The sequence below is a fragment of the Mus caroli genome, chromosome 7 (assembly GCF_900094665.2).
Source record: "Mus caroli chromosome 7, CAROLI_EIJ_v1.1, whole genome shotgun sequence".
Taxonomy (NCBI): Eukaryota; Metazoa; Chordata; class Mammalia; order Rodentia; family Muridae; genus Mus; species Mus caroli.
In genome coordinates this window covers 146,219,066-146,230,367 of record NC_034576.1, presented here as the reverse complement: position 1 = coordinate 146,230,367, position 11,302 = coordinate 146,219,066, and the positions used below count along the sequence as shown (strand labels likewise).

The 11,302-nt window shown below is 49.3% G+C and overlaps 1 protein-coding gene across 1 annotated transcript in view; it reads right to left on the bottom strand.

Moving 5' to 3' along the window:
* Shank2 (SH3 and multiple ankyrin repeat domains 2) overlaps positions 1 to 11,302 on the bottom strand; it is a 449,788-nt gene that overhangs the window by 351,868 nt on the left and 86,618 nt on the right. Inside the window, exons 7-8 of the mRNA XM_029479123.1 lie at positions 5,812 to 5,963; positions 4,467 to 4,634 (exon numbers count right to left, since the gene is read on the bottom strand). Of these exons, the coding sequence (XP_029334983.1) occupies positions 4,467 to 4,634; positions 5,812 to 5,963 (320 nt within the window). The remainder of the gene's footprint in view (positions 1 to 4,466; positions 4,635 to 5,811; positions 5,964 to 11,302) is intronic.

The window sequence follows — 11,302 nt, the reverse complement described above, 5'->3', positions numbered from 1 at the left end:
GTCTCTCTCTGTCTCTCTGTATCTGTCTCTGTCTGTGTGTGTGTGTGTGTGTGTGTGTGTGTGTGTGTGTGTGTGTGCTTTCGAAGGTGTCCATGCTGAACATGTATTTATTTAGGGACCAAGGAAAAGAACTAGTGGTATTTAAACAACAAACTTTAAAGATATGAGTTCAAGGGCTGGAAAGGGGGCTCAGTAGTTAAGAATGCTTCCTGTTCTTCCAGAGGACCTGGGTTCAATTCCGAGGACTGTCATGCCAGCTCAAAACTATCTGCAACTCCAGTTCCAGAGAATCCAGTGCCCTCTTCTGGTCTTCAAGAGCATTGCACACATATGACACACATACATGCAGGTATAACACTTATACACATAAAATAAAAATATCCAACAATTAAAACAAAATTTGAAGAAAGCTCCCTGCTCTTCCAAAGGGCCCAAGTTCAGTTCCCAGCACTCATGCTACGTGGCTTACAATTTCCTGTAACTCCAGGTTCAGGGGATCTGACACCCTCTTCTGGCTCCCATGGGTACCTGAACCCACAAACTCATGCCTACACATGTACACACAGATATAATTAAAAAACTTAAACGTTTATTAAAAGATATTAGTTTGCAGATGTGAATTCGAACAAGAGCTCTAGATATAGCCAGCAGCAGCACCTGCCTGTGCACACCTCAGCAGAAACGTCCTGTGATATAAACCTGGCTTCGGAACAGACAGCCAAGGGACAGCTCTGAGAACCCCAGGGAGCTGGCCAGACACTTGCCATGTGCGCTACCAGAAGGTGACTCCACGGGCCAGCAGGAGAGAGCAGACATCTCCACAGAAGGATGCTACATCAGATGGTGGTGCTACCCACAGAGGAACCAACTTTAAATCCTGAGCCCAGAAATCTGGGGCTGTGGGACTGTTCTAAGAGGGCCAGAACTAGTCTAGGTGGACCCCTACAAAACCCACCCACCCCGTGCCACCTCTTCCTCCGCAAACATAGTTATGTTAAGAATGATTTATTCTTGAGAGGTCTGCAGGTAAGATGAAGGAGAAAGCAATGAGGTAAGTCAAGGCAGGGATCAATTTCATTCAGCCAACTGTTCACTCTGCGACCTTAAGCCAAGTTAGTTACCCTCTCTGGGCCTGTTCATTCGCCTGTTAACAGAAACAGGAAACACCCTGCTGGGGTTATTTTGAGGGTATATGTAGGTAGTGGGTGGAGGAGTGTTTAGCTGGGTAAGTGTGAACTGTGGCTGGAAGGATAACCTAGGAGGTGTTGGCTGTGCCTCCTACTCCTGCCAGGTCTGCCCAGGTCTGCCCTGTTTAGTAAACACAGCAACCTGCAGCTAAGAGAGACAAAAAACAAGGTTCCCAGGCTAGATTGAAACTTGACCACTAGAGGGCAGTTCAAACCCTGCAAGAAAAGGCAAGAGACTGGCTTCAACAGTCAACAGTATAAAGTCTTCCAAGGTCTCCATAGAACCATGGTCTGTGGGCTGAAGGGCTGAGGGACTGACAGGTCCAGATGACACTGAAGTGGTAAAGTTCTCAATCCAGACCCTTGATGGAACTTGGCATCTGTTGAGCCCAGCAATCAGAGACAGCCAAGGTCCCACAGCCAAGAGCTGTCCAAGGTAAGAACCAGGGTCATATGGTTTACATGAAAAGGGCCAGACCTGTAAGTGTGGTGTCACTGGACTGTGAGGAGGGGCTGCCCTGGTGAAGGGACAGGCAAGAAGGCTGGAGGTGAGGCAGGGAGACAGACAGACAGACAGACATGAGTGAAGAAGCTGTAAATATGCAGAACAGAGGAGCCACAGTCACCCATTTTCTGCTCCAGGACACCAGTGCCTGCTGTCACTATACGAGCCCAGAAACTACGATCACATAGGGATACAGAGTACATATACCTGCTTCCTAAATGTCCACATATGCGTGTGCACACACACTTGTGATCTTTTAAATATCTGTTTGTTTCCTGTCTAGCTTGTTTCCCTCCTGGGTCAGGGGTCTGTCCACTGCTTCATCCTGGCGTCAGAACACTGAGTGGGTGGCAGGTTTCACTGACCATCGGTCAGCAACATTCATGGCTGTGTGAATAACATATGGGCAGTGGAGTCCTCAGCCAGTGCTGGGAAGATGGGGTGGGGGGAGGGACCACAGGCCAGGAGCCCCATGAGGCCTCTGCAGATACAAACAAGCAGGTACCGTGCACGAGTGAGGGCCAGACCAGGGAGACAGCTGAACAACTAACTGGGAAGCTACTCTCAACCTTGCTCCACACCATGGGAGGGACTGAGCTCTCCTGGTGGCTGGGCATAACCTTGGACAGGGAAGGAAGGGGAAGCAGCAGGAATTGAGAGGAAAGAGGGAAGCAGGTGGGCAAGATGCTACTCCAGTTCTCAGGGCTGGAAACAGGGTTCTCCAAAGAGCCAGAACAGCTAGGGTAGAAATGTGTACGCGGCCTGCGCTCTGTATCTGTGAATCTGTCACCTACAGAGTCTACAGCCATGGAGAGAAGAAATACTTGGGGAAATGCTGCATCTATGCTAAACACACATAGACTTCTTTTTCTTCTTGTCCTTAAACATGGTAGAACCATCACTCTCAAAAAACTTAAATCATTCAGGTTACTGTATATCATGCCTGCAGTCCCAACCCTTGGAGGCTGAGGCAGGCAGATTCCCTAAAGTTCAAAGCTATCTTGTTCTATGAAGTGGTTCCAGGATACCCCAGGCCACAGATTGAGACCCTGCCTCAAAAAAGAAAATCAAGAGAGTAACCTGAAGATGGCTGAACAGGCCTTGGTAAATGTGTGCAGTAAATGCCACACAGTATTACAGAAGGGATTAGAGCGTCTTAAATCTTGTTATCACTGGGAAGTCCTGGAATGAGACCCTTGAAGGTCCTCAAAGATGGCTGGACTTTGAAATGTATATATGGAGGCACAGAGAGATCAGAAATCATAATGTTTTAAAGAGTTGTTTTTCACAGTGATGGGGCCCCCAGGGTGAAGTCCACAGGGAGGCAGGAACCTGGTGAGAGGCTGGTGCTGTAGGTGGAGCCTGAAGGCATCTGGGACAGAGCTGGGGTTTTCTAGGTGCCTATGGCTTCCCCAAAAGAGCCTCTGCTGATTGGACAGGCCTCACCTCGTGTGGAGAGTCAACTGTTTCCCTAAAGTCTACTGGTTTCTTAAACACATGTCCCATCTTATAGTAAGTACTCTGTCAGAGCAGTGGCTAGAATTACCCTGAGCTAGCACCTCGTACCATGTCCCAGCTGTCTGTCACCTAAGGTTAGTCACCGTGGGGAGAAAGCCCCTCACAGAATAAGCATAGGTATGACAGCCGGTCTCACATGTCTCACATTGGCTACATGGACGAGACAGCCATTATGCTTGCCACTCGGATGTCCCCACCCAGTGTGTGCTTGGGGTTCCAGCAGCAGGTGTCAAAGAGTACCACTCAGTCCATGCAGGCCTGGGAACTTCTCCAAGCTGTGGGGCCCCACAATCCAGAGCTGCTGAACCCCATAAGTGACAGGCCAGGGGAGGGCAGGACCTCCCTCCCTCTCTGTTACAGTCTGCAGCAGTGGGCCCTGGATGGCACTAGGTGGGCATGCAACTCCTCCCTCCAGGAGGGGCAGGTATGGGAGGTACCACAGGCATTGAGAGATTGATAAAGAAACTAAGAATCATGATGTACAACCGCCAGCCATATCAAGGCCAATGAGAGATATCCCTGTTCTCTTCCCCAACCTTCCTGCCCACCCACCCAGACCCTTACTCCACCAGAATCAAAAGCCTTGACTTCCAGGCTATAATCTCCAGCTTTGGAGGACTCAACATTCCTTCCACTAGCCCTCTGAGCCCAGCTATGCTGGCTTAGCTCCAGCCAGCCAGCCCCACCTTCCCAGAAATCCCTTCCAGTCTAAAAGTGGGGAGCTGGCAATGGCTCCCCCAGCTGCTTGGCTGGTGTACAGGGCTCAGTTTGAACTTGAACCCTTCCTTCCTGCACCTTCATTCACCATCAGGCGAATTTTGTTTCTTGACAGGGTCATGGGTATCACACTTCCTGGCCCTATGGTTACAAAGTCATAGGTGACATATCTACCAGTCTCATGATTAGAAGGTAATGTCTGAAAATTTCAGGTCTTGTGCAAAACTATCGGGCTTCATCCTGGGTCCTAGTACCCTCTTTGCCATGTTCCTAGAATGTCAGGGCCTAGATATCATGAACAGGGATGTACTCCTTCAGCCCCATCCCCACTCTAAATAACGGTTGTTGTAGATACACAGCAGCCTCACGTGGCCACCGAGTTTCTCCTGCACAGTGGGAAATAGCCATAAATGTGACAGCATGTATATGCTGATGATTAATGTAAACTTTTCAGGGCCTGGCACTCAGGTGCTTTGCAGGCTGGGTCCAGCATTGCAGGGCTAGGATCTCAGCAGTGGGAATGGCGAGCAGAGCCATACCTGGTGGATCTCATGCCAGCCATTCTCATCCTTGCAGCACACGGAAGCATGCTCGTGGAGAAGGAGCTCGCAGCAGTAAGGGTCGCCCCCCACAATGGCTGTGTGATACAGCGGCGTGAGCCCGTAGCTGTCCTTGTAATCTGGAGAGGCGCCAAGCTCCAGGAGGGTCTAGGGGAAGAATTTAAAGTTGTCATTGGTCTCGTACATGGAATGAATACACACATGGACCGCTTTCCCACAGGCTGAGACATGCCTGGACACCTGATTGCCTTCCTCTGACACACACAAAACTGGAGAGTCCTAACTGCCAATCAAGGTGACAGGTGATATTTGGGGATGCAGGAACAGCACCTGCACCCAGGTGGGAGACAGTTGGCAGCTGTGGCTCCTTGACAGGTTCCTGCTGGCACCTAGAATCCTGTATCCCAGAAGACAGCTACAGAGAGCCACCAGGGTAACATCTGGTAAGGAGAGCCATAGCATTTGAACTTACACCCAGGACAGCGGGACCCCAGTGAGTCAGGGGTAGTGAGTCCCAGGGAAGGGGCAGGAACATGTAGGAAGGTGCAGCTGAGGTAAGGTAAGGATGGCAGGAATGAGAGGAAAACCTCCATCTTGGATCAAAATGCAGCCAGAGGACCTGGCCTCCTCATCAGGAGCCACCTTCTCTCTGGACAAGACTGCGTGTGCTGCCAGACAGGGGCAAGGAGCAAAGATGTGGGAGAAAGGAAGAAAGGAAGAGACTGAATGTTGCCTGGTAGGGAAAAGATGGGCATGGGGAGAACCGTGTGGGGAGGAGGATGTGGGGAGGATGGAGAAGATGGGCCTGAGAAGACAGGCATGGGAAAAGTGGGCGGGGGGAGATGGCTGTGGGAAACACAGGTATGTATGGGGAATGGACCTGGAATGGCAGGCATGGGAAATGGGGGTGGGGAAGATGGCCACGGGGAAGACTGGTGTACTATATGCCACATGGAAGTTCAGGAGAAGATGGGTGTGGGTACAGCTGTCTGGCTCCCAGAGTTGCAATACAGGGGGCAACCATGCTGTCAGTACTTCTACTGGATTTGAGGCCTCCTCTATGGGACCATGACAGGGTTTAGCACCAACTCATGCATTGGAAACATGAGCCCTTCTGTGGACTAGAAGGATCAAGGTAGCTTAAGGTGAGTAGTTCTAGAAGCAGCTAGAGCACAGAGGGGGCAGGAGAGCCTGACACTCAGCTGCCCTTCTGAGCTCCAGTGGGAAGAGATTCATGGTTCCCTAGAGAGAAGGCCATCATGACAATAGCTCAGGGACCAGATAAAGGACCCTGCTGCCCACACAAGGCAGACTCAGGACATACCTTCAGGGCAACCTGGTTCCTCATGCGGGCAGCCTTGTGAAGGGCAGTCATCCCATCTCTGGAGCGGAAGTCCAAATGTGCACCCCCATTTCTGAGAGCTTTGATGACCTCCATGGAATCATCGAGCTGGGCAGCCAGGGTCAAGGGCGTCTCTGAGGGGACCAAACAAAGAGGCGTTAGAACAAGTGCGGAGAGGGCTGCCAAGCCCTACTGTGTACTCTGCCCTGTTAGAGCACTTGAAACTGGCCAGCTCTTTCTGTGATCCTACGCTTCCCATTTTTTCACACTGCCAGGTGATTCAGACAACTTCATGACAATGACAGAGACACAAGGGGTCACACATGTAAATCAAAATAGCAGCAGCAGGGTTTCAACAGTGTAGGCCTTGGTGGTATGAGTCTGGAGAGTTCCAGCCCACTCACTGAGGACAGAAGCCTGGGCTCCATCTTGGCACGTCCCTCATAGGCGCAACTGGAGAGAACTCTTATTGGACACTGGAAAGGCTGGCACCCTTTCTCTTTCCATTCCGTGATGCATGCAGACTCTTTGTGGCTGTCAGAGATTAAAAACTGGGGTCCCCTAGGTGCCACATTCAAGTGACCACAGATCACCAGGACAACCTACAAGTTTCTGTGACCCAGAGTGGCAACACTCCACAGTAGCAGTCCTCAATCTTCCTGATGCTGTGACCCTTTAATACAGTTCCTCATGTTGTGGTGAGCCCCCAACTAGAAAATTATTTTGTTGCTACTTCATAACTGAAATTTTGCTACTGTTATGAATCATCACGTAAAGATATGATATGCGACCCCTCTGAAAGGGTTGTTCAACCCCCTAAAGGAGTTGTGACCCACAGGTTGAGCACTGTTGGTCTTGAGTCTCCATCTTGAGGCAGGGGAGGAAGCTCAGTGGGTAGCGTACCTGCTGCACAATGATCCCCAGCACCCACATAAAAGCGGAGTGCAAGTGTGCCTGTCTGTCACCCCAACAGAGACAGGTGGATCCTGAGGGCTTGCTGGCCACATCCAGTCAAAACAGTGGGCATCTGGTTACGTGAGAGCCGGCCCCACACAGGTGTGTGCAATACAGTGTCTTGAAAAAAAGTCCTCATTTTTCACTTGTTGAAATCGCCTTGGTTTCTAAAACACGTTAGAACTTAGCAAGTACACCTGAGCAGAGGCTGTTACCTGAACTTGGGTCACTTTACCTTATAGGCACACCATCACCCTAGAAATATCCTGGGAGCATAACCAGGTATATTCCAAGAGACACCAGGAGGAAGGGAAAGAGGCAGGACCCTGGCAGGCCAGCTGAGAGCTCCAGACAGGCTACAGGGATAGAGCACACCACACCAGGAAGGGCAAGGAGGGAATGTAAGGGACTCAGAGCAGCAGCTGAAGGGTACCTCTGTGTCTGTGGTGTGTGTGTGTGTGTGTGTGTGTGTGTGTGTGTTCCATGTATAAGACAAGGGGTCCCAGAAATCAAGCATCTGGTGGGGCAGTCCCTCCCATATCAGGCAACAGCTATGGCAGTGAAAACCAGTTTTCCTCTGAAGGGCTGGGTGACCTCTAGCAGGGTTCTTGAAACACTGACTTAGGAGACTGAGGGTTCCCGGGATGGAAACTTGAACACAGGGAGGAATAATGAGTGTATCACAGATGTGGGGACTGGAGGTGGGGCACACAGGCTGACCTGAGCCACCCCAAATGTGAAATGCAAGATGCAAAACAAATGCACCCTGGGTAACTGCTTCCCAGCAGAGGCTACAGTGTCAACCAGGCACTCACTGGTGAGCAGAGCCAACCCCAGCATCAGAAAACACTTTCCTCTCTCATACTGGCTGGGCCCCATCTTCACCAGAGCAGCTGATGCTCGCAAGAGAGCCCCAAGGTCAGGCCGGTGGACATTCTCTCATAGGACGAGGGGAGGGAGGTTATCAGACCCAGACCTGAGATCCAGCTGCTCCCACCCGGCCTTCCCTCCCAGGTGTATGAAACTCTGCTCTGCTACATGTGGTCTCTTCCAAGGTGCTATCGGATACAAACTGAAGGCTAATGAAGCAGGGCTCCATTTTGCAGATAGGGGGACATTACCTAAGTTGGGGTGGGGCTTTGCAGTGATGCAGCTGTTTTAGGGTCACCGGCACTCCTATAAGTAACCCTTCACCCCTCACTGTTCCTGTCACTCAGCCTGATTAAGTCATTAGTCTGGGCTTGGGGTTGTTTCTTTGTTCTGCTCTATCCAGAGTGAACAGAAGTTCGTTCACATCTTCCCAGGTAAAGTTAATGCAATGCACAGATTGAAAAATAACAACAATAAAATATAACCAGGAAATAACACAATGTCAGAGTGGTTTTCACAGCGTCCATGAATCAGGTTTTATAAGCAATCTAGAGATGCTGCAGGCTGCCGGGGGGGATGCGCACAGGTTCTGTGTGATGTGAGCACAGCTGGAGCTCAGACCTGAGGGATCCTGAAGCCCATCCCTCAGGGACATCTGCATAAAGCACAACCCACACAGAGACTGGGTGACCAGTACATGGCATGGTGGGGGGGGACAATCTCACAGACAGACACCAGTCTCCATTGTACCCTCCAGGAGGCAGGACATAAGTCCCCACTCCTTAACAGTGAGCTGTGCCAACTGAGCCCCTTCCAAAACACACTGTATGGGACAGGCTCAGCGGGTGGCTCTCAGGGAAGAAAAGCTGCAGTCAGGGCCATGCTAGGGGAGGTCAGCGTCACAGCAGTCAGTTTGGCTGACAGCAGGAGCTGCTAGATCCAGTCAGGAAGAAAGCACTGGACAAATGTGCACGGAGGGGCATCTGCATAAATACCAGGCCAGTCCTCAAAGCTGCCAGGGTCATCAAGTCCAAGCAACCATGAAAGCCATGCAGCCCACAGAGACATGGCAAGTAAAGATGCTGCAGGGCCCTGAAATCCTCTGACAGGAAGAAAACATCTAGAGAAACTGAGGAAATCAGAATAGTGCATGGGCTTTATAACACTTGTATGTGGATCTGAGGGCCAATGGTGGCAAAATATGCCACACTGATGTCAAAGGGTAACAATGGGTAAGCGGTCTGCAGACACTCCCTAAGGCAAAGCTTTTTCTAAGAAAGGTTTCTTTAGCAAATGAACAATAACAACAACAACAAAAACCTTTGGGTCAGAGAGATGACTCTGCAATTAAGAGCACAGGCTACTCTTGCAGAAGTTTTGAATTTGGTTCCTAGCACCTGAGTCAGATAGCACATAACTGCCTATAACTCCAGCTCTAGGGGATCTGATGCCCTCTACTGGCCTCTATGGGCACACACAGATGTGCACACACACATGCATGCACATACATAGTAACACATATACACATAAATAAAGATTTTAAAGTTAAAGTCACTCTGTTATTCACAGGCTTAGAGAAAATATTTCCAACATCAAACACAAATGCAGGAGATGCTGGCATTCAATATGCACAGAAAACTTGTAAACTTTATAACCTCCCCCACCAAGTGCATGAGACGCCTGAACAAAATCCTCAGCAAAGAGAACTGACAGACAGATGGTTACACGTGAAACACCTGGAACACTGTGCTGTGCCCCAGGTCCCTAGGAAATGTACTCACCCCTCCAGGTGACACCCCACAGGGGTCACACTGCAGCCACTCAGAACGGCCAAACACAAAACGCTGAGCCCTTAACCCTTGAGGACAGAGGGCCCTGCTCCCTCATCACTGACACAAATGAGACTGGGTGCAGCCACCTAGGGTGTCTTTTACAAAACAAAGCACAATGTGGCTAGAAAGGTGACTAAGCACTTTAAGAGCACTGACTGCCCTTCTAGAGAGCTTGGGTTCAATGCCCAGCAACCACTTTGTATGGAACAGTTTTATGTCAACTGTTGATATGAGTTCGTCATTTAAAGAGAAGAAGCCTCAATTAAGAAAATGCCTCTGTAAGATCAGGCTGTAGACAAGCCTGGAGGGCATTTTCTTAATTAGTGATTGATGGGATGGTGCCATCCCTGGGCTGGTGGTCCAGGCTTCTATTATGAAGCAAGTCATGGGGAACAAGTCAGTAAGAAGCACTCTTCCACAGCTTCTGTGTCAGCTCCTGCCTCCAGGTCCCTGCCCTGCTTGAGTTCCTGTCCTGAACTCCTTCGATAATAACCAGTGATGTGGAAGTGTAAGCTACATAAACCCTTTCCTCTCAAACTTGCATTTTGGTCATGGTGTTTTATCACAGCAGTAGAAATTCTAAGACTCGAGTGAAGGTTTATAACGGTCTGTAACTCCTGTTCCAGATCTGATGACCTCTTTTAGCCACCACTGGCACTGTACAATGTGATACACAGACATGCAGGCAGGCAAAACAGCCATATACCTGGAATAATTATAGTTATTTTTTTTAATCAAGCACATTCTACCCAGCCACACTCATGCTCTAGGAGTTGACACAAGAAAGCTGAAAATATATGTCTAAGCTGAGTATGGTAGCATAGACCTATTTCTCTGAGCACTCTGAGAAGTTGAGGAAGGAGGATTGCTTTGCGTCTAAGGTCAGCCTGAACTATCTGAAAAATGTAAAAATAAAAAGAAAGAGGAAAGGAAAACCTATGTTCATAATTGTTAAAGATTGCATGGAATCATTTTTCTATTCTAAGTCAATAAATATTTTATTAAAAATTAAAAAGAAACCTGCTGAAAGGGAAGAATGTTATTTAGAACTCTGAAGAATTCATCTGGGCCAACTGAGATGGCTCAGTAGGTAAAGTGCTTGCAGAGAAAACCTGAGAATCTGAGTTCAATCCCCAGACCCCCACATAAAAGTGAAAGTCGAGAAATGACTCCACGAGTTCCTCTGACCTCCACATATGTTCACAGTGCACATACTCTCCCAACACACAATTAAGTAAATATGTTGTTAAAGAGACACAAACAGACACTGATGGAACTTGGGCACAGGCCACTGGATGAATGAAGCTGGTATGGCTGCAACATACTGCCCAGTTCCCACAGTGACATTGTAGGAAAGGAGGTGACAACAGGGACACAGGTGACTGTGGCTAAGAGGAGAAGACAGCCAAGCACGTGGGGTGTGTAGACAGTGATGGGGTCCCCGATTATGCTGGATGGTGGGTACAGGAGTCACATGTTTGACAAACCCCACAGAATCTGTGACATCCCCCCCAAGAGTAGCCCTAGTGTAACCCCTGAGCCTCAGTTGTGACAAACACAGTATACCAGTTTTGACTGTTAGTGACAGAGAGACTGGTGCAGGAGCATGTGGGAATGTCCACACTCAGGGCTAGACTTAATTAATCAATTATTTTGAGACATGGTCTCATGTATCCTAGGCTAGTTTCCAACTTGCTATGTAGCTAAGGATGGCCTTGAACTCCGGATCCTCTTGCCTCCCACCCTGAGTGTTGGAATTGCAAAGTGTATGCCACCACATCCGTTTCTTGTTTGTTGTTGTTGGATTGGAACCCAAG